We start from the raw sequence: 23,048 nt of genomic DNA on the forward strand, positions 1-23,048 counted from the left end.
CTGTCTTGTGTTTTCTTTTTCTCTGGACTGGATTTTCCCAAGGTGAAGAGGGTGAACTCTGGAAATCATTAATCCATGGCATTTGTTCATGGTGTATAAAAATTTCAAAAATAATTTGCTATATAAAAATGATTTCCTAATTGATCCTGTCAGTAATGAACTGAGTAAGACAGCTCTGTCAAAATAGCCAGAATCTCTTTCAGCTCATCACGCATGTTGTTTTGGTGTGGTTTGGTTTATGAGGAGAAAATGATGAAGGTTAGGTTTAAATCCATTTTTTTGTCTTTAAAATGAATCTAAAGAAAACTGAGCCTGTCCCTGAGCTTTTGTGTTGTGATCTTAGGAAGAAACCAAGTATCTCTGTGCAGCAGTGAACTGAGCTGAACTGAATTGAGGTCAGGCTGTGTCTTTTTGAGAACTTTCTTCTGTTTCCATTTAAAATAATGAAGGGAAGACATCAGTGATAAATTGTTCTGAATTTGGGAAAGCTTTGCATTTTCTGAGCCAAATTCATGCCTCATAAAACTCCATTGCATTCAATAGTTACAAGATGATTGTAGTTGAACCCTTGAGTTTGTTGCCAAACACAAATGGTCTGAGTAAGAAGGCGTAATTCAATTTGCCATGCAGATACTTCCAGACTATATCATTCGGTATCTTAGTTTATTTCCATATCTCCCATATAAGATATTTTGCTATATAGGCAAAATTTTCTTGTCTGGTAATATCCATAACAAAACCCAGATACAGGGAAAGATCCAAGGACCCACTGTGATCTACTCCATCTTTTGTTAGGTTTGTCAGGTCCTCCTTGGAATAATTTCTTTTTAACAAACATATGTATTTGCCCAGACTTTGAGCCCATCTTCTCCTGTTTAATGGTAGCCTGGGAAGTAAGTTTTGCTGGGTAGCGTAGTTGCATCTGTATGTAACAAAGTTTAAACAATTTCCCATTCTCACATGAAAAATATGATTAAGAAGAGATAAAGTGCAATCTCCTTATAACTGATTTGCCAAGCATATTTGTTATGTACAGGCTGAAGTTTTGAGGGGGTTATTGGGGGTATTTTGGGTTTTGGTTTGGGGAGGGGGGGGTCAGAATTCCTTAGTTTTTTGCCTTTGCAGAATCTACAAAGAAAACACAAGGTCCGTAGATCAGGCTGTCAAGCTAGAGCATTCATCAGTTAGTTAATTCCTTGGAAACCTTCAGATTCATTCAATCTACAGTTCTTTGTAACACTTTTGATACAAAAAACAGTGACATTTTGACCCAATATTATTTACTGTGACCCCAAGATTACTCTGCAATTCTCTTTTATTTTCTTCTCGATACAGCTGTTCTTCCAGGGATTTTTCTAAAATTTTTAAAAGTTTATGGCTAAGTTGAGGAAAACCTATGAAATTATTTGATTGCAAAATGAAGAGCACTTATCTGCATTACTCTGCCTTTTAGTGTTCTGTAACGAAAAAATACACGTGGCATATGTGCAAGCAAGATGGTCAAGCCTAATAGGGGAGCATGACAGCAGTCATGCTAGTGCCAAGTATACATAAGGCTCTTTGTATGCCATTTTCTTTTTTTTTTCTGCTTGCTTGTATGTATCTGTAAGAAAAGGATTGCTGCTGTTGATCCATGATGAACATGCGTGTTGATGTATGGTTCTGCTAAGTAAGGCAAGTTGTGTAAGGAGATAACTTTTACAAGATCAACTGGTGCAGCTGGAAAAACAGACAAGCTTTTAGGGGTGCTTGTAAGACTTTCTTCAACATGGGAGCTGCAAGTTTATTGCTAAGTAGACATTTAGAAGGTATTCTCTGAAATTACTACAGTTAGTTACTTGGTTCCACAAAAGAAAAGTGGTTGCTTCCTTCAGAGAAGGGAACATTAGCAGGGAGAAAGATGACCAGGTCATTAGCCCTTCTGCCTGCAGAACCCATAATTTAAAGCTGGTGGTTGTGGTGAATGAGTCCTGTTACATGTCGATTACAACCATACTTTATGCCAGACGTCTATGAGTAGTCAGTATCACATTTATCTTGGATCGACGCTGCTGCACTTATACCATCCATTCACTGGTTTTCTTTTGCATACAGCTGCCTACCTGTTTATGCATATATACATTAGGCACTGCTTAGACAAACTTTTAGACACCAGTCTTTGTGTACTAAGTGTATTCATCTTTCACAGTAAAACTGACCAAACATTTAGATAGATCTCTCCAACCACATTCAGTTACAAATACCTTTTCTTACCCATGCAGCATATATATGCATATTTCAATGCAGACTCTTATAATAAAAAAACTTTTAAATGCAGTTACTTGTATTTCAGCTGACCATTGTACAGCAACAGCAGAACTACCACTGAAGAAGCAGGATTAGTTTCATTCTAAAGCATTTTTTTTGCCTCAGTGACTTGTGCAACTTCACATTTGTCATGCTCAGAGTTTAAAAAACAATAAAAAAAAAATCTGTGAGATCTCAAGAAAACTGAACATGTTGTTTTCAAGTTGAATTTGGTTTAGAATAAGTTCCCAAAAGTCTTTATCAGTTGGTAGAGATGGTTTGGATTTGTATCAGAGATTTGTCAAGCTTTTCATGTTTCTGCTTCAGAGTTGTAGTGATTGCATTTTTAGCAAAACACATTGTCAAACTTAACTGGACATTAACAATATTCTGAACTTGAGGGTACGTTAAGCAGACTTCATTCCTTGCATTGATGAGGATGGCCTAGACCTATCGAGGCAATTAATGAATCAGAGCTGCTTTAGAAATATATCCCTGGGTTTGGTCTGTATACCCATTGTTTTCCTAGAAAGCTCCACAGCTCTGTGCTGATCATGAGAACACAAATGTGGTTTATGAATCCAGCACTGCCCTGCCTTTCCACTTAGCAAATGCTCTTACACCCTCTTGAGATAAGGCAGTGGCAGCTCTGCTGTGTGGGAAGCACAGTGCCTCTTGCTAAGTGGCTAGTTCAAATTAGATATGGCAGGAACGCAGATATAGGGGCATTTCCTACTTGACTGGCAGGGTTTAATGGATCCCAAGTGAGAGGAATGATTGCTCTGTGAACAGCTTTGGGAGGGCTGCTAGTTAAGAACTTTCACACGCCTCATTTGGCCTGTTTCCAGCTTGAGTTAAGGGGGAAGGGTAGAGAAGGAATGTGCTTCTAAAGGGCACTAGTCCCTGAGCAATCAAATTCAACTGTTGAATGAAAATCTTCCATCATTACTTGCTAGATAGCTCTGCTTTCTTTATCAAGGAGGGTTTCTGTTCACAAATAGCCAGGAAGTTGGCAAGTCAGATTCTTTTCAGACTGAAATCTTCACATCTGATTGATATTTAATAGACTGCGGTACCTGAAAAGAATACAAGGCAGCTACTACATTGATAGGACAGTTAGCTATTAGACATGGACTACTTAATTAACACACTTTTATAAAACAGTATTTTTTTAAGATGTGATATTCCATCACTCTACCCTCTGTGGGCAAACTGAATAGTAAATAACTGGGGTAAATATTGCAAGTTCAGCAAACAACCAAAGCTGAGGGGTGCAATTGGCTAAATACAGTTGTGCTTGATGATGGAAGTGAGATATAAATGTCCCTTCCTATTGCTCTGTGTACAGGAGGGTGGAGTATGCTGCCCTGCTGCAGTTTAGTCTTGATACATCAAACTGTTATTTTTATATCTGCAAACAGGTGTTGCCCCAAGGCTGTGCAAAGCAGTAGGGTTATAATAAAGCACGTGAGCTCACTCTCTCCTTGTTATAATAAAGCACGTGAGCTCACTCTCTACAGCTGTCTTGTCGCTGTGGCTTTTCGTAACTGCTGCCAACCTGATGTTGTGATGTAGGCTGCTGAGTGCAGCTATGCTCTGCAGGACAAGGAGCCTGACATTAGTTAGCTGCTTAGCCATGGCTCTCAGATACTCTCTCTCTACAGAAATTAATCCATGTAGAACAGTGTTAGAATCAGAATAAGTGAGCCCTGACAGCCTTATTAAAAGGGGTCAAAGCCAGAGTCTTTGTTGAGAGTAGTGCTAGCACCCTGTTTCTGTTGATTCAGAGATTATCTCACTCCTTATTCATTAGCAAGGTCAGAGGTGCCCTATTGAAAAGATATCCACAGCCCGCTAACAAACAGCAGGTGCAGCCCCTGCCTGGGAACATGTCATGTTGCCAGTATTGCAGTAAGGCTTTCCAGCTCTCCTAGCTGGTGCACATCAGTGCCTGTAGCTTCAGCATATCATGTTAGGGAATGGAGGCACTAAGCCCAATTCTCTCATAATTTTTCATCAGCTACAAACCTTAGAGTTTTGTATTACTGCAGTTTTGAATATATGCTCACAAACACCTAGAACGATATAAAGCTGTATTCTTGTGGGGAAGGCATAGTGAGGGATTCCCAGTATGTATTTATGCACTTCAGCTCTATATTTTTGTACAGCAAATGAAAAATGGCTCTTCAGATACTCTGAATAGGAATTTGATTACTCCAGTTTGGACTGCTTTAGGGAACAAGGTTTAGATTCAGTTTAGATTAAGTATAATAAAATAATATAGTCTGTATTAAAGTCCTTTGATTTTATATTTTTAGTCTATTATATAGAATCTGACTTGTATATAAATGAAAGTCATTGCATTTTTCAAAACTTTAGAAGACTATCTCATAACTATAGAAAATACAGAAAACTGTATCTTAAGTTTCTGGTGAAGGTATGTCTCAAGTTTCTACAGCAGAGATACACTCATCTTAAAAACATACATCTTGGCATCTGAAACTATTCTCTTTAGAATGTGTTTATTGCATACTTAAGTTACAATTTAATGTTTGTTGGCAAAATGAGTCTGCATTGCTGTTGCCTTAGCTGTGGACAGATACCTTTTATCAGAAAAAACAGTTTTGTGAAAGCAGGAGTTGAAATAGTTGACTGAAGCATTGCTGGATAATCAGTAGAGTTATGCATTCAATTTAACACTCATTTTTCACCTGTATCATCATTATTTCCTATGTTAGTCAGGCAGCTATCATCACCATGTCCCCTTCCCTTAGTGCAGTTGGTTTCTTTCTGCTTCAGCTGAATGGTTGCTGGGTTATGGGATGGGAGTACTTGGGGGGAGAGAGGGTGTGCAGGTTTCTTCCAGTATGAAGCTGAACAAGGTTGTAACTTAGAGGTTGGTCTTTGCCTTAACCACTGCTTGGGTCTCCGGCTGTTCCTCATTATCTCTGTTGTCTTATTTTAGATAATTCAGCCCCTCTTAGAACTTGATCAGAATCGCAGCAAGTTGAAGTTGTACATTGGACATCTGACAGCCCTCTGCCATGACCGTGACCCCCTGATTCTACGTGGACTCACCCCACCTGCTTCCTACCACCTGGATGATGACCGGGCAGCTTGGGAAAAAGAGCTGCAGAAGATGACCCAGGAGCAGGTGAGTTTGTGGTCTGAAGCTCTGAATAAGGCCTTGTATGTTGACATAGGTCTTACTGATGTGCCACAACAAAATGTTGGGGAGCCATTATGTAAGTGGTGAAAACAGGCAGCAGAATTCCATTCTTCAACTGATAGGAGTCATTACTTTTTTGAATCATTGCCATTTAATATTTATTAGAGAATTTCTTCTTTTGTTTTATCTCTATGGGATGCCACACTCAAGGAAATCAAAGATTTGGACGCAGCATACTAGATGCAATACACCCATGCTTATGCACACACACAGAGTGATTTCAGCAGTCCAAGAGTGTATTTCCAGGAGTTCTGGACTACTGATAGGTTTTAATAACAGCTTTTCTGATTAAGTCTCTACAGAAACTGTCAATCTAGTTGTAATTCAACTACTGAAATAATCTTCCTTTCTCCCAGCCCTGGTGATGTCTTGCCCTTTTAGATCCCTGTGGTGGCAGTAAATGTGACTAATTTTGTGGGTTTGACCGTGACTTTGAATTATAATGCCAATTCTTTCAACAAATTCTTCACTTTCATATGTCTATACCAAATTCTATCCAGTATGCACACAAACTAGTGCAAGGCCTATATAGTTCAAAGTGGATTTGCGGGTCAGTGAACACTATCTTGAGCCTATCCTGAACATTTCAGCTCTGGTTTTCTTCCTTTGTGGTGTTTAAGCTCATTTCCACTTCCAACTCAAGGCTGAATTTTGATCCAAAAATTGGAGAGAGCAGCTTAGCAGCTAAATTACAGGAAGCATGTCTAGCAGTTCAGAAAGAAAATCATACCTCTGGAGATAAATATGCCTGTAACAGGGCCTAGGTGATCTCTGGATCAACGGAATAGCTGATATCTGTCTTAGTACCTGTCTCCATATATTTATTTGATTCATCTTGTGCCGTGTGCCTCACTCAGTATCTACATTCGCCTCTATAGGCCTAACACATTCCTTTTCCTGGCAGAGCCTGGTAACCCAAATGAACCCAGAGTCAGCATTGTATTTACCTTTCGGGTTCTGTAATCACTGATACAGGATTAAAGGTTTATCAGATACTTGGATATCCCTGAAATAAATTGACTAGTTTGTAATAGCTGTGATAGTCTTTGAAAATAAGCAGGATCTATAGGGATAGGTGGTATCTTCTATTTAATCAAGAGATGTTGGCAGAGAAAATAGAGGTGGTTTTCTTTGGCAAGTTCTTCTGAAGAGACAGTCAGCCCTAAACAGCACCTGTACTGGTCTAATGAAAGGTAATATTTCCCATTCAAACTTTGCTAATCCATTAGCAACATTTATTAGTTACACAGTAAAGAAGGCGTTTAAGTATAAATTGTGGGAAAAAGAATTATCTAAGTTGTCCTGGAGAAGAGAAAAACTGCATTTTTCTATCCTCTCCCATTATTGTCTTAATTTTGCATTGCTGTCACCACAGTTGTTTAAAGTTTCTATTTGTGATTCCCATGCACAGCTAACATCCGCTAAAATAAAATGTAGCAGTCTCTTCTGCTTTCCCATACTCACTTAGATTGTATTTAACAAGCTCAGTTGAATAACACACAACAACGATGTATTTCAATTTACTAAGCAGATTTTTCATGTAAGTCGTGGAGCTTTTCTGTTTCTGACTGCAGAATTTCCTCTGTGCTTAAAGTATTCCCATGGGGGGTGGGAATCAGTTCTCCAGATTCACAGAAAACCATCACAGAATACCCATTTTGCATCTTTGGAATTTTAATGAGTTTTGTAAATTACTTCAAATCCGATGTATGAAATTCACTCCTGTCCCTTCTAATATGATCTTCTATAGATAATGCTTCACAAGCCTCAGTGGGAAAAAATTAATCCTCTTGAATGTTAAGAAGTGCTAACATGATTAGGGAGGATACCTTTAACCGAAAACCAATAATATTTAAGAATGAAGCCAATGTATCCACTTCTCACCAATGAGATAATTTTGTTTGGTTTTTTTTTATAAATAGTGGAGAATTCATTTTCATACTGCTGCTTTTGGAGCTGCAATTTCCCAGTGCAGCAACTTTTATTGGCCAAGGATGGTCCTGCTATATTTCATCATAGCAAATATACCCTGTAGGTCTCTCATACCTGCCAGGGAGATTCAGATAGAAATAGTTTTCTGTGACTTGTAGTAGTATGTGAAGTAGATTTAAGCTCTTCATTCTTCCAGCACCCCACAGAAACTAATGTACAAGTCATTGTTGAAAAGCATCTGCCAGCATCAACACCATGGTTCTAATAAGAATTTGTTGCCACATAAAGAGCTTTGTAGACTATCAAAGTTTGACTGATAATTGGTACCTTTCATGTATAATAGTTTCTTTATGCTACCATTAAGTTCAGCTATAGTCCTAAATGACTTCAATTTATTTTAATCAAACTATGGGGCCAAAATGCTATATCATTCTTAGTTGGCATTTAATCAAGGACATTTTATAAAGCTGACTTACTGTAGTAAAATTTTGGTCCATTTCTAATGAAGGCCTGAAGCCAGTACTTTATGAGTATATGTTATGTCAGAACCTAATCTAAACTAGTATACTAGGCTAAGTAGTGGACAAACTGTAAGGAATCTGCAGTGCTTGGAACCATGTAATTAAGTTATTCATATAGTGGAAAATATTCCTTTGAGTCAGTTCTGACCCAGCATCCCCAGAGAAGGTAACCAGTGCTGTTTCTGGAATAGTCCTTTGACCAGTTCATGTCCTGTTCAACTTTTCTTATTGAAAAATTGAAGTTACCAGAAGGAAGGAAGGACATTCCAAGTCTCAACCCTGAGAAACACAAATTCCATTCATTCATTATAAATAATTGCATTGCTCTAGCAATTTCAATTAAATACAATATTTTCTTTCACTTTGTTCTAAACATATCATTATGTTAATATGCTTGAGCTCAGTAGAAATGCCGTTATTTCATGTTTCAGATTGTTGCTTTTAAGTGAGGGATTTTATTCCTATGAAAGGAGATGACATTAAGAACATAATGATATGGTCTACATTTTTATTTATAGTTTGGTTTTGGATTTTCTCTTTAACTTTAGAAAAGGAAACTTGATGAAAAGCATCATTGAAATATGGTGGTGGCAGTGTGCTGTGCTGTGGTATGAAGGCAACAGTGCGAGAAAGTAAGAAGAGACAAGTAGAGCAACCAGATAGTAGTAGTAGGCAACAGTGTTTGTTCCATTAATAGCTTAAGCACTATTACAAATGTTTCTTATCACTTCAAATCCAGCTCTGAAATGTGCAGAACCTTATAATTATGGAGAGCTGCTTATTTTCAATAGGTCCTACAAGACAGGCATTCTGAAAAAAACTATTTCTTCCAACAGAAGAGGATTATTAAAGAATAGTTTTCATAACCCAAGGAGTAGGAGGTATTTTATTCCTTGGCTCCCTGCTGCCAGTGTCTCCTTCCAGCCATGTCAAACACATCCTGGCTTTGTCCAGGCAAATGTATTTCTGTGAGATACTGTCTCAGAGGACACCTGCAATGGGAGGTTGTCTCACCCCACTGATAGTGTTGTTGCACCTATGACTGCTTTGGCTGTGAGGTACAGAGAGAAGAGCTTTTGAAAAATGTTTATGGTCATAGAAGACCCTTTGTAGTGAAGACAGGTTATCTTCCTTCTCCCTGTGTACCAGCTTCAGGCAAAAGACAGACTGTCTAGGGATGCCTGCTTACTAATCCTTTCCCAAGAAATCAGGAATGTCTTTTCTGTTCAGCTGCTCAAAGTAGAGGAAGGAAAAAGGTGATAACGTCGCTTCACTGTATCAGTCACAACCTGCTGTGTCAGCTAAATAGTCATGGCTTGGTGCCAAGGAGCCTAATTTACATTGCACATAAGTCATATTTCACTCTCAGCAAAATTAATGTTAAGCTTCTCATAGAAAAGAACACCAGACCTCATGCATGTAGCTTTCAAATGCCATTTTTAAATTGCATATATGTTTGCTGAATTTTGAATGTATTAAACGCACTTTTTGGGGTTTTTATACAAACAATATTGTAAGTGTGATAAACTTTACTCAAAATTACAAATAGCTGTTTTATAAATATCCTGTGTATTACTTTGTTCAGATTCCACGTGTGTTTTTACTTCTGTATCATCTACAAGAAACTTGTTTAGTTCCTATAAAGAAATTACTCTGCCATGTTTTGCATTTAGTCATTCTAAATTACTGTATTACTTCAGAGTTTACCCTGTCTCCCTTCTCTGACTGCTCCTCCATTAGCTTGTTATCTTCCCCACCTGATTTATGTCATTTATTTTTAATTTGTAATCTTATGGGAATACATAATGTATTTTAAAGTTAAACAGCCCACTTCTGGTCTCTGTTAGAAATTAGAAGTAATAATTGCAACAATTTATATCTTTCTTTGTGTGCAAATGTGTTTCCTGAGTTTAGTTGAGAAAGTAATGGATATAGGAACTCTCTAAAATTACTACATGCAGTAGCATTTTAAACTTTTACATTAAATTCAAGTTTTGGGTGAGGGTGAGAGCTTGGGATCAGTGTCATAGTTCTTAAATACTGACTGAAGTCACAAACATTATCCATGAGTTGGTTATATCTGTAATGCCATAACATTATCCATTTTTGTTTGTGTAGGGAATTGCTGATTTTCATGAAAATATACACTATCAATTAGTAACATTAACTATTCCTAACTTGAAAGGAACTTCCTCTTAAAGAGAAATAAGTAGTATAGAAAGAGCAGAAAGGCTCCAGCTGATCCTGAAATAACTGGTTGTATAGAACTTCATCATTTTATTCAAGTAGTTCCTACTCTGTCCTGTCTTCTCTGTTTTGCACTGTGTAGGTACAAAACAACAACTGCCCACCAACCCTCTGTGCTAGCAGTTTTCCCAAATTCATCAGCTAGGACATATAAGAGAAGTATTTAAGATTTGCCTTGTAGACAGGTGAATTTTCCCTGTGTTTATGACTGTCAGGTGCTGCCTTGACTAAACAGTCAGAATCCCTCCGGGGACATGGACACTTAATTCAGCAGCAGAGAAGGCTAGGGGCAAAGTACAAGCCCAGCATGGAGGGTGCATCACAGAGTAGTTCTGGCAGTGTCCATCAGTCCAGCTTCTGGACAGTAAACTGAATCCTAAGGTAATGCATTGCAACTGAAACTAGGAGAAGTAGCTACGTAACTCTTTTTCACAGTCTCTTTAACACGCAGAATTGCAAGTTGTTAGGGGTTAGGTTGTGGGGTTTGCCTGAATTATGCACACTCAGGTCAGCAAGGCCTAGCCCTAACAGGTAGCCGGGTTGTACAGGCAATAATTATTATTTGTTCTGCTTAGCCACAGAATAACAACTTTCTGTACACTTTAGCATCATCAATTTTCAGTGTGTAACATACATCAGAATTTACATGAACAGAAAATTGTCCTCTAACTGAAATGATTTTACTGCTGTTACTGGAGGATGGACAGGTGCAGGGTTTGCAGAAAAGCTTCAGTCAAATGCAAGATATAACTTACAGGCATTTGTTTTATTCCTTTTTCCCATTCATGTAATTTTGAAATTCATTCATTACCAGGAATTAATTATATTTCTGCTATTCACAAAGCTTAGAGATGCTCAGGAATCAGGATAAATCTCATGTGCAAAGTTATTTCAAATATATGATGCAAGAGTCCTCAACAAATTCAAGTTTTTTTTGGCAAAATGTTTGTAAAATTTATTCAAATGTTTTCAAACATATTTAAAATATATTTTTTAAGTTTACATGATTTTAAAAGACAAGACAAAGTTGAATGTGAAATCTTACTTTTATTTTTAAATGTGTGTGTTTGAAATATTTTGAAAAAGCTAATATAAAAACAAAATTTCCAGATAAAGCACAAATATTTAAGGGTCTACACAAAAATTATCACTTTTTTTCTTTTCCCATTATTAAAGTCTGACAGACGGGGATTTCCGTATTCTGAACACTTTCTTTTGGCCTTTTTATAGGTCTGGAGTTGAGAAAGTTTTGCATGTAATTGGCTCTCACTACTCCAACCATACGTATTTACACTGGTTGGTCTGGGAAGGCGCAAAAGCTCTTGACTATTTGCCTGAGATACAGCAATTCAGTGTAGTTTCTTATTTTGAAACAAAACAAAGGTTAGGTTAAATAAGTTCCATTTCTGTTTGATGCTTGTTTCTCTTAGTTTAACTTCCAAATGTATTTTCAGCCTGATCCAGAAACATCTAAATTTTGAGAAACGTAATTCCAGATCTCAGTATTGTAGCCGTATAGACGCCCTGCATTAACTTCTGTGCTGCTCTACAAGCACCTCCTGTTCTGTAATCAGTTTTACTGTCCATAGCCTGAGATGAGATACTACTTTATTTTTATCTGTCTTTTTTTCAATAGTGTTTTTGTGGAATTGTTAACCAGAGGAAAATAACACTGGGGAGTAAGCCTCCTCTGTATAAATAAATTTTAAAGGATCTTAGCTTAATGTTGCCTTGCTTACCTTGTTGACGAAGCAAAGGCTGCAAAGGTTCTGTGGGGCAACACCACAGTTCACCTAGTCTGCATTTAAAACCATAGCATCCTATTTCCTAACTGTAAAGTTACCTTCCCTCTGAATGTCAATTTATCTTTAAATAAGTTCTGGAATATCTTGGACCAGAGAAGCACAATGCAAGCTAAATTCATGGTGAATTGTTTGGGGCTTTTTTTTCCACTGGTGGAGTTTAGCTATAAATGGAAAAGTATTCCTGTCATGACTTGCTCTAAACTCAGAAAGGAAGGCAGCAGTGGTGAAAAGTGTCTGATCTATTGCAGATTATCTGCAAGCTTCTATTCCCCTGAGGTTCCTATTCTAAGGAAACTATTCCTATTCCTCCTATTCTAAGGTCCTTTCTGTTCTTCTGTCCAAAGATAAAGTAAAAATACTGTGAAGCACTTATGAGGTCCTTACTCTCCTTTCTGAGCTATTTTTACTTGTCATCCGCTAGGCAAACATATCTGGCCTTGCCTTCTCTTTTTTGGTCATTTCTGTGAGGCAAGTGTATGAATCTCCTCATCATCTCAGCTGAAAATGCCAGCAAAAAAAGGACTGTTAACACTCCTTTATTTTCATAGAAAAATGGCCTGGGGAAGATAACACCATTTCTGCTTGCATTCACAAGAAGAAAATCCACGAAACCAGAGCAGAATTGATACTAGTACTGTTAGAGAAACTTCCCTAAAATTAGGGCTGTCAAACACCTAGGTGAATTAAGTTATACCGTGGAGAACTGGATGTTCTCCATTAAGGAGCCTGTGTGAATGTGGAGTGACGTATGCTGCTCACAGCTGTTTCTGAAAGGAATGACGTAAACGGAGATGACATACATGATCTAGAAATGCTACAGCCAGCCACATAGTCAATTAAGATGTCTTTGTTTAAGTAGAAATTACATTATTAAACCTCAATGTTCTGAAGCGAGTAAACTCAACGCAAAGCTATCATTGCTACTTTTTTCAGAGATGTTTCATCACAGACATCTGCCAGCCAGCTGTGTAGACTTTCTGGCTGCGCTAATTTGCAAAGTATTATTGCTGGCCTTCAGCATTCAGAGCTGTCTTCTTTTGGAGTTCCTGATGGTCAAAAACTTATTTCTTGGAAATACTTCATCTGGTTGAGCTGGTTACTTTTGTTTGATTGCATTTGATTTATTTTAGCTCTGGCATGGGCTTATTTTGTTGGGCTTACTTTGATTTTATCGGGAATCTTATAAATACATAAATGCTGACTAGTAGAGCAGGAAGCTGAAACTTCACTGAGTTTGCAGTACTGCCCCACTGAAGACAACATTCAGCAGGATTCGCCCCTGTCTATCAACCTCCCTTCAGTTTTGAAGGTTAACCTCTTTGAGTTGCTTTTATATTTGATTATTTAATTGCTTTGTCCTTTCCTGGAGCTTCACCTGGCGGAGTTGGCTGAAAGGCTGGGAGGAAAGATGCTGGATGGACAGGTGGTGGTGCGGGAGCAGGTCCCTGCTTTCCCTGCTAACACTGCCCTCTCCTGGTTCTCCTCCTGAGGACCGAATGAAGAAAAAGAGATTTATGTCACTGGCTTCTTCTCCCATTACTTGCTGTCTCCTGACCACCCTTCTGGTGGATGGCACCAGGAAAGCTTTGCACTGGCCCAAGAACCCAAGGCAGCTCTGTCTCATCAGAGTTCAGTGTTCAAGTCAGTCCCATGAATTTCCCAGCACTTAGGTGTTTTGCAGGCTGCTGTATCTGGGACTGTCTGAATTGCTGGAGTTTTACTAGGCTGAAGAACTTGACACTCTGAAGTAGTCCCTGAAACCCATTCTCCTGGCTTGTACCATTCAGCACTGCTCCTAGCTGGCCATGCTGACTCTTTCAATCCTGCTTGCTGACTGGACCTCTCCTAGGCTTATCCATCCATTGCAAGTTTCCGACTAATAACTCTGCCAGGCTGTTGGAACCAGGCTAATCACCTATCCACAGCATGCCATTTCTGAGCCATTATGGGTTACTGCTGAATTCCCTCTTCTCCCCTGAGAGCCCTTACAGAGCCCGGAGTGCTCCCCTCCCTCTCGTTTTCCCCACTTCCCCAGCTCATGTCACTCCACAGAGCAGGATCAGGTTGCTTTTGCATTGTGATTCTTGGCATGAGCCCCTCTCGGGTTCGTATAGCTGTTATGTGAGTATGGCAGCCAGTAGGAACAAAGCACATAAGAACACATTAAACTAACATTCAGCACACAAAGCCCAAATAATTTACTATATGCTATGCTGCCTAGTAAAGGGAATAGCGTAGCAAGCTCACCCTTTTAATTTCCTTTCTCTCACTTTTGTCTACAGAAGTCTATACCATAACTTCCTAACAAAGAGTTTATATTTATTCTGTAGTAATTCTTGGGCTGTTTGGGTTTATTCAGTGTTTCTTCCAGTAACAATCTCCTGTGCTTTGCTTGGTACCATCACTGAAAAGATGCATACTGTTGTATCTAATTAGAAATGTAGCTGTAGAAATACAACCTTTCCCACTGCCATGTGCTCTTACGATGGTAAAATGATCCCTCTTGTCCTGCTGCCCAACAATTCTGTTTTTAAAACCCACAATGAGCAGTATTACAGAAGTGCAAAATATAGATCAAGAAATGTGTGTACTGATTACCAGTTATCCTTTCAGGGATAAAAAAAAATCCAATTTTACATTCTTTCCATGTCATGTGTTAACACAGTAGAGTTCCAATAAAAATATTAATCACTTAGGAATATGAAATGTTACCAAACTGACAGATAATATTAGGGGAAAAAAATTGAAAGGAGGTTCCAGTATAGATAAGAGAGTTGCTACAGCTGCTCACACTGACAAAGGTTGCAGAAGCTTGCAGTAATCTTCAGAATCCATCTAAGTGTGTGTACCATGTTACAAATACACTCATATTCATAGGGAATATACTTTATTAGAAGAAAACCATACCACTGAAAAAAAAAAAAAAACAGAAAAGCTTTTTGGCATATGTAGTGTTTGATAGAGCAATCTACTTGGAAGTTTATCCGGTCTACCTACATGTCTCATCCAGTCTAGTAAGAGATACTGCTTCTCCTTGTTCTGCTAGATCCTGAGAACATTATGAGTACAGTAATCCTTGAAATGCTTGTACAAATTACAGCCTTACTTAGGATTCTGAACAATTCACAGGGTAGCATGGACTTTATCAGTTGCTGGGCAGATAAACAGGTTACTGAAGGCAGATGTTTCCTGCTCTTCATTAAGACTCTGTGGGCCTCTAATTCTGGCAATAGCATTAGGCTCAGAGCTAAAAACTATGCTCACATATATTTCAATATGTTGTCTGGCGTGGTTTGTAACACTGCATGTTGGAAAACCAGTTTGTAGACTGTAGACAGAGTGATTAAGATAGTTTTGAAGTTCCATGTCCTGTTCTGAGCCAGTTACAGTAATCTGAACAATGAGTGATCCAACAGGAAGCACAGAGTTAGTAAACAAAAATCTTGCATGTTCCACCACAGTTGTGGATAGTCATCTTCTTACTGAGCTAGGAAACACAGTCTCTGAAAATTAATTCCACAGCAAAATCAGAATTATGCTTAACTCTTTGGTCTATTATGTATAATTATGTAACATTCCTATTGGTTTTATATAGGAAATAATTCTGAAGTAATGACCTATATAACATCCCGTTCTTCAAGAATGAAAGCCAAGCTATTGAAAGTAATATACTAGGAAAATGCTGTATTGCTTCTGGAATTGCGTTCAGAAAAACATTTTGCAGAGGAAGTTTTTCTAATATTTATCATAGAACAATTTATTCATAATTTTATTTGCCTTAACTAGGAGATCACAAACCTGGTCCTGTAGAACGAAAAAGTGAAATAAAGAAACCAGTTTCTGGTAAAGGAATCACCAAGGGAAGATGTTGATTCTGGAAGTGCCAAGCATGTTACATCTCTACTAACTCTCTTTCTAAAAGGTGTCCTAGCTTAGAGCTGAGCCTGCTGGCCAGCTAGCACTGTTCATTATGCAGTGAACACATTTAATAGTAGAGAATGACCATGCCTCTGTGTTTCTTGCAGCTTCGTGATGAATTGGAAAAGGGCGAGAAGGAAAGCGCAGAGCTGCAGGAATTTGCCAATGCCATCTTACAGCAGATAGCGGATCACTGCCCTGACATCCTGGAGCAAGTAGTCAATGCACTTGAGGAGTCATCATGACCTCAACCACTAGTCCTACCGGAGCAGCACACCAGTGGCCAAGCTCAGTCAGTCCAAGGAGCCATGAGAGTGGAGAGGAATGTGAAAGACAGAAAATGGAACAGAAACTTCTGGTGCACCTTTTACAAAGAAAACAAAAGAAAACAAACAAAAAAAACAATCAACTCTCTAAAAACTACATGCTTTCCAGGTTCTTCCAGTCTATGGTTAATCAGTCATGTTTGCATTCATCTTCTCACTGCCTTTCTACTTTAGAATCCAGTTCCCCATTGACTTTGTTGATGGTGACTTTTGGATACAGCTAAGCAGACCTCTTCCAAGACTACTGAGCAAAGAAGAGGGGATCCACTGAACACAAGCAGCTCTAATTCTCCAAGGGTAGCCTTTGCCTTTCATTCATTTATTGCTTCTTCCTCTCTCTCTCTTTCTTCCTCCCCTCCTTTCTTTCTTTTTTTCCCCCATAAAACCTGAAAGTCTGAATTTCATAGTGCTAAAATCAAACCTGAGTGTGCTCTGATTATGGTTTGTGACTGGCCAGCATCAGCTAGCTAGCTCAGGTCTCACTGCCTATCTCAGCGTTTCTATATTCTTAAATGAGAGAGAGAGGAAAGGAAAGTTTCTCTATTTGTTCCTGTTAGTCACTTCATTTAGCAGCTGGAAAACAAGGTAGGCTTACTGGTACTTTCTGTTTACTTTGATTTTTACTATTTGCTGATCTGACTCTGAAGTGCTGAGTGGGGCATTTTTTCAGGTAGATGTTTTAATCTGTTGATTTCTTGGTGTTTTTAGCTGAGATTTCTCATCATAGGTCTGTCTCCTAAGTTCTTATTTTATAGAGAGCTCTCTCCCTTCAAGCAGGTGTGGTCAGCAGGTCAGCTCCCAGCTTTAACTTGTATAGTTTTTTCCATTGCCAATTTTTAAGGCCATAGCTTTGTGAACACTAGCTTCCATCAGAATGGTCTTAGCCATTTTGCAAATGAGGAAATCACATAATTTAGTTTAAAAGTACAGTTTTAAAGCTAATTAGTTAAATCGGTAACAGTACGATAATTATAATTTATTTTGGGTTAGCTTAGGTTGACAAGGAGTGAGCTTGAGTTCAGAGCAATAACCCATTCTTACAAAGAGGAGCATCTCTGCTGGAGTTGTCACCCAGCTGAGTAGGTAGGTATAAAATCATAGCTTTAGTTAAACCAGTGCAATTCTTGTATGTATATGAGAGGCCTTAGTCTTGTTCCCATCCATCTTTGACACTCGTTAAAGCCCCTGCTGATAGGTAATATGACCTGAAATAGCAGGTCAGTTTGTCATTGTGGTGGCAAGTCAGGATCCTATTTAATGAGTAGGATTTGGGTGTTCATTCTTGGACTATGCACTAATGGGGAGACATGTTTTTTTCTTGGCTACCAGTGGTTATGTGTGTCTGGGGGCATCTGCAGGACAGAACCCTTTAACACATCCCCATGTGCTCCTTAAAGGAGTTGTTCCCCTTTAGCTTTCTCATATTACTAGAGAATGAGAGAAGGGCAAAAGGAGACCAAATATCAACAGAGCAGTAGAATAAAGCTTGGGTTTCTAGTGACTAGCTGATTATGAATCCTCTCAGTAAAGCTCTCACTCAGAGCCTGCGGTTTAATTCAATATGACTTACTACATTTTGACCTTGCTCAGTAAACTGTTATGGTAATGAAAATGTTCAAGCCCTCTCAAGAAAGCTGCATTTCTTGCGTCTTTCAAATCCATAGCACAGCTCTCCTGTAGGTCTTTCACACCCTATTTTTATCTTCAGAAGTGACCAATTGCTTCTAATAGAAAGGAGATCAGCAGAAGCTGAGTAAAGGAAGATGTACCCTGTCTTTTTTTCAAACAAGCACTGAAAAATGTGCAAACCTGAAACCTTATATACATGTAGACTCTATTAACTGATTTAAAATAAATCACATCCCAATTCATTCTACTGTAATTATTCAGCAGAAGGAACTGGATCCATAACCATGGTGTCCACTAGGAAGAAATATATAAGTCTCCAGAGAAGAAATAATTCACACCTTTTCCATGTTTTGAACTGCTGGTGCTTTGCAAATCAGGAAATGTAGCTTTAGTTCTTGCTGTAGTAGCAGCCTGTGTCTGAAGCTTTTGTTGTCATGGATGAGGAGAGTAATGAGAACTTGAATGCGTGCAAGGGGGAAACACCGGAAGGCGTGCAGACAGTGACTGTACGTACCACTGAGCCGTGCCTCATCCCAGAACCACCCCTTTGCTCCCATTATCTGAGTCAGCACGTTTTGATAGAAGCTGTTGTTTTGAAATCTTTCCTCTTGCTTTTTCTTCATCACCCCTAATTACTCACTCAAGGAATTTAATGCCTCCTGTAAAAGCATCAGAGCCATCAGCCTAATATCATCGCGCCACCACCACCAGTCCTGACTATCTCATTAACTTATATGGTCAAATCTCCAGCTGCCATGGTCCCCTGCTGTAAAACAATCCCTCCTCTGTGAGAAGCTGTGGAATTTCCCTTATCGATGGTTCAAATGACTCCTGCTTGTAAACCTCTTACTGAGATGTTCCTTGATAGCGTCTCTACTGCAAGCAGGGGGAGGGGATGGGAGCGAGGGGTGGTTACTTTGGGCTGTAATTTCAATTCCCTTCATTTGCTGCATTGCCCACACATCACAGGAAAGTGCTGAATCTTCTGCATCTTAAACTCAGCCTGTGGCTGCATTTCTAGAGTTGAAAGTGCCCCAGCCAAAGGCATGGTGCTGTCCTGGTAGCGTGTGCAGGATCCATGCATCAGCAGCTAGGTGAATCGCACTGTTTACACATCTCCTGTCCTCTTCCCTGAGAGGATTTGTCAAGCCTAGCTAGTTTTCATGCTGGCCATGTGGTCTTTTATCTCCCAGGCACACACCTGCTGTTCCTCCCATCTGCATTATTAGGCCTTTGCAATTTTTCTCGTTAACCACTGTTATCTTCCAGGTCTTCCAGACTTCCCATCTTAAACATTGATCTTAGACCTCAATAAAGTGCTTTCAGAGAGAGAGCAGATCTCATTTAGGAACAGACTTGATTTAGGAACAGACTCCATTGAACTCCAACTCTCCATTGAACTATTTCAGGTAATCTCTCTGATCCTGTGTCAACAGAGATCTTGTGATGGTGAATAGCTTAAGGAACTAGGTGATTTGGGAGTTACTGCTGGCCATGGTTTAATGCTGAACATGACCAGTGAAAGCTTTTCTTTTCACTTATGTGGAGTTCCACACCATTGGCCTTAGGGCAATGAAGGGATTTTGTTACCATAACCCATCACAAAATTGCATATCAGGCGCATGGCAGAAGGGCCGTATGTGTGCACATACTACAATGCTGATCCAGTAACCCACCACTCTCTTAAAGTCTGATACGCAAGTGTCAGCAGCCAGGCAAAAATAGACAGTTTCCTAGCATAGCAGTCCTGCAACACAGCAGCTCTGGAAATCAGGGGCCCTTCCCAGGGAGCCTGGGGAAACTTGCTTTTTCTTCTCCTGTTGAATGAGGTTCTATTTGCTGCTGGAGCTGTGAAAGTTTTAATTGCTTTAATGTAGGGTGGGTTTTTTTTTCTTTCAAGATGTCATTTGTACAGAAACTGAGAGATGTAAGGACTTAAGGAGCTGTCTGCAGAAAATTAAATAGGTTATTTTAGCTGGGTTTGGGTTAAAATATAACTCAAGCCTGAAGCCCATGTACAGTGTAAAAGCTGACACCCCAGCCATGCTTCTTCATGACATCCCTGAGTCCAAGTACTTATTTTCCTCTGAATCCAGCCTCATGTAAAACACTAAAAGGACATTACAATGCTGGAATTGCAGGGTGAGGACATGAACACTATTTGTGATTGATAGGAAGAAGAATTGCCTGGCATGCTCCCTGAGGAAGCTCTAGGCTTCTAGTATTTGTGCTCATTTTGACTGCCTTTAACCAGCTTTCCCTCTAGAAAATGCCAAACACTCTTTGGAGTATCTGATTTTTGCCAAGTCCAGGGGACAGAAGGTGAAGGTCTGATGTGATGCACAAAACTGTGTGTGCTGTTTCTGGCTGCACAGCTGGAATATCCCTTCTCTTGCAAATTTTTTGGTAGTTTGGGGCTCTCAGTATATTGCACAAGGGAGCATTAATGTCATAAATCTTGTAGACATAACCCTGGTTTTATGAACCAAAGGGGCACCTCTTTTCATTTGCCCTGTCGTTCCCACCCATTCTGCTGCTAGTGCTCAATTTGTTTAGGGGATTTCTACATCTGATGAAAGTTGACAGGGTCAAGTCCCCATTCCTGTCCTAATTGCCAATCGTTGCCACTGAAGGGCTCTTCATTACAGACGATGTAGAAAGTCACACACTGATACCATTTTAAAGCAAAAATTTCACTACATAAGTAATGCACGTATTCCTCAAATGACTCCGCTGAAATGCAAAAGGGAAGTGGTACAATCAAGGCATCTGATATTTAAAGGAAGCCTTTACTCAGCTCAATGCCCACATTGAAGGAAGGAACCGGAGCGGACGCAGAAGGCTATGGATAACTAACACTGCCCCAGCGAAGCCAGTGGGGTGGGAGGGTCAGGCACGGGGCATCGCGCCTGGCAAGGCCAACTCTGCTAACCCCTCTTGTCATCATGGCAAGGAAAAGGAGTGTTGGGGGTTTTTTAAACAATGTAATGTTTTTAATTGTTTTTTCCACATAAATGGAAGGAAACTTACGCAACAGCAGATCCTTCTGAACAAAATGGCTGTGACCGCTGACTGTTTTTAAAAAAAGAAAAACCAAGAAAAACTGTTTCAAAACTTTTTAGTGTCAAAAGCATAAACACAGAAATCCTGACTTTTTCCAGTGTGTGTGGTGAGTGCTGTAACCCTGTCATCAGTATCTCTCCTGACTTTTTCAGGGGTGTTTTTTCCTGTTTTGTTTTCTGCTTGTCGATATTGTCTGTGTGGTCCTAAGGCTGGGGCAGTTACCAACAATGTGTGTCTGTTGTCGGATTAAACAAAAAAGATAGTAGTAGAACTGAAAAAGATGTGTTTTAATAAAAAATATATAAAAATAAATTTCATCAAAAGGAATTCAAGTAAAGAAGCAACAAAGCCGTGACTCCTCCTTTTGGGATTGTACAGAAAAGGATTTGTGGGCTTATAATCATAACCAGTTGCCTTTCACAGGCTTTTGAGGTCCAAGGCAGCTTGGCCTCTTAGGAAATGTTACAAACCCTGTATAAATTCTTGCTCTCCCAGGTTTATACTGTACATGTGTAATACAGAAATGGGCAGATAAAACAGTATGTTGGAAATCAGTCTTTTCTGGTAATGGTTATCAACACTGGGGCTCCCTTAAGATAGGAACCACTGATGTAAATGGGACAAATAGCTTTGGCCAGATTTTCCTTGTCTTCTCAGTCGTACCCGTGGATCCCAGGGCCATGTGCCAGTGCAGGTAGTTGTGTATAGGTCCACTGTCAAAGTTGTATTTCTGGTATTGGTCACATAGCCACAGCAGCTTATATTACAGGGAAGGACTGCTGCAGTTGCATCGAAGGAACAACGTGAGATTAAACCAGCATGTAACATAGACAAAAAAACTCACACAAATTGCTTCACCTATGGGACTAGGTAAAGGATTTCATTAAATGAATGTTTTTTTTATATCAATTTATCGTATGCTATTTGTCCCCATTTTGCACTTCTACTTTGGATCTTGAAAATCCAGTTAATCCCTTTTGCTTTTAAGTAGATATTTTCACTTCAGGTTCTCAGTGCTTTGGTGAGGCTTTTTTTTTCCCCAAAACATTGGTTTTCCATTTGGAAACTGGCAAAAGATGGACCTATCACTCATGTACTGTTATTATGTGGTTATCTAAAAGCCAGATTTTATGAGTAGACATTGTTCCTTTAACCTAGCCCATCTTCCCAGCCATCTGGTGACACAGACAAGTCTGTCATCCCTGTGTGCCCAGGGGCGGCTGCATTTGGCCCTTACTGACATGCTTGTTACAGTATATCAGGGGTGCTTTAGTGTCAGATGCCTTTATCTGTTCAGATGTTGAAGGAGGATGAATCAAACGGGACCATGAACAGGGCAATAATTTCTGTGCTAGCCCAACATGCTGCTCCAAGCCCACTAAAACAGTATACTGCCGTTTCCCTCCAAGTCTGTAAATGGGAAGAGCCGCACACCAGGCTCACAAATTGTTTGTGGGGTTAAAAATCTGTGGGATGCTCCGTCCACTCCACAGACACGGATCCCTCATTTGCTTTGGAAGAGACGTGTTGCACTTTAGCGGAGGGGGAGACAGGCTTTGGGGAAGGGATCTAGCGTACTTGAATTCCTTTTGGAAGTAACAGCAGCGGGAGACATTGATGTCTGTGATGCAAGCGCGCACGCTGCCTTCAACTTGTATGTGTTTTATTGCTGGAGTCATGTTACTGACAGGATAATGAAATTGCAAAGAAAATGTGTTATATTCAACTTTGCCTTGATAATATAAACACTTTGTTCATTTTTTTTCTTCTTTTTTTATTCACAGACTAAGTTCATCAGGAAATTATAAAATTATTTAAAAATCCTGTGCTGTGTCTTCATTTCAGTGACCTTTGATGTGTCTTTCTCAGTGTCCTCCCCCGTGTGCCCAGCACCAGAGGCAAGTAGGGCTGAGAGGCTCTGTGGCTTTTCCCTGAGACCTTGAGGTCCCTTTTGTTGCCCACCCACATGACTGGAACAACCCTACTGAGGGCCTCAGCTCTACTACGTGCCTGGCAGTGCTGAGAGGTATTACTGGGGTTGTCTTCAAGGGGAAGGTGAGGGACTGTCAATCACAGGGGTTTTCCAGTTACC

At 39.6% G+C, this 23,048-nt stretch overlaps 1 protein-coding gene across 1 annotated transcript in view; it reads left to right on the forward strand.

The window, feature by feature from the left end:
* Positions 1-22,777, forward strand: part of ERC1 (ELKS/RAB6-interacting/CAST family member 1) — a 284,155-nt gene extending 261,378 nt beyond the window's left edge. Inside the window, exons 18-19 of the mRNA XM_034062833.1 lie at positions 5,252-5,440; positions 16,046-22,777. Coding sequence (XP_033918724.1) covers positions 5,252-5,440; positions 16,046-16,183 — 327 coding nt within the window. The 3' untranslated portion in view covers positions 16,184-22,777. The remainder of the gene's footprint in view (positions 1-5,251; positions 5,441-16,045) is intronic.
* Positions 22,778-23,048: the final 271 nt, after the last annotated feature.

This window comes from Melopsittacus undulatus, chromosome 5 (genome assembly GCF_012275295.1).
Source record: "Melopsittacus undulatus isolate bMelUnd1 chromosome 5, bMelUnd1.mat.Z, whole genome shotgun sequence".
Classification (NCBI taxonomy): domain Eukaryota; kingdom Metazoa; phylum Chordata; class Aves; order Psittaciformes; family Psittaculidae; genus Melopsittacus; species Melopsittacus undulatus.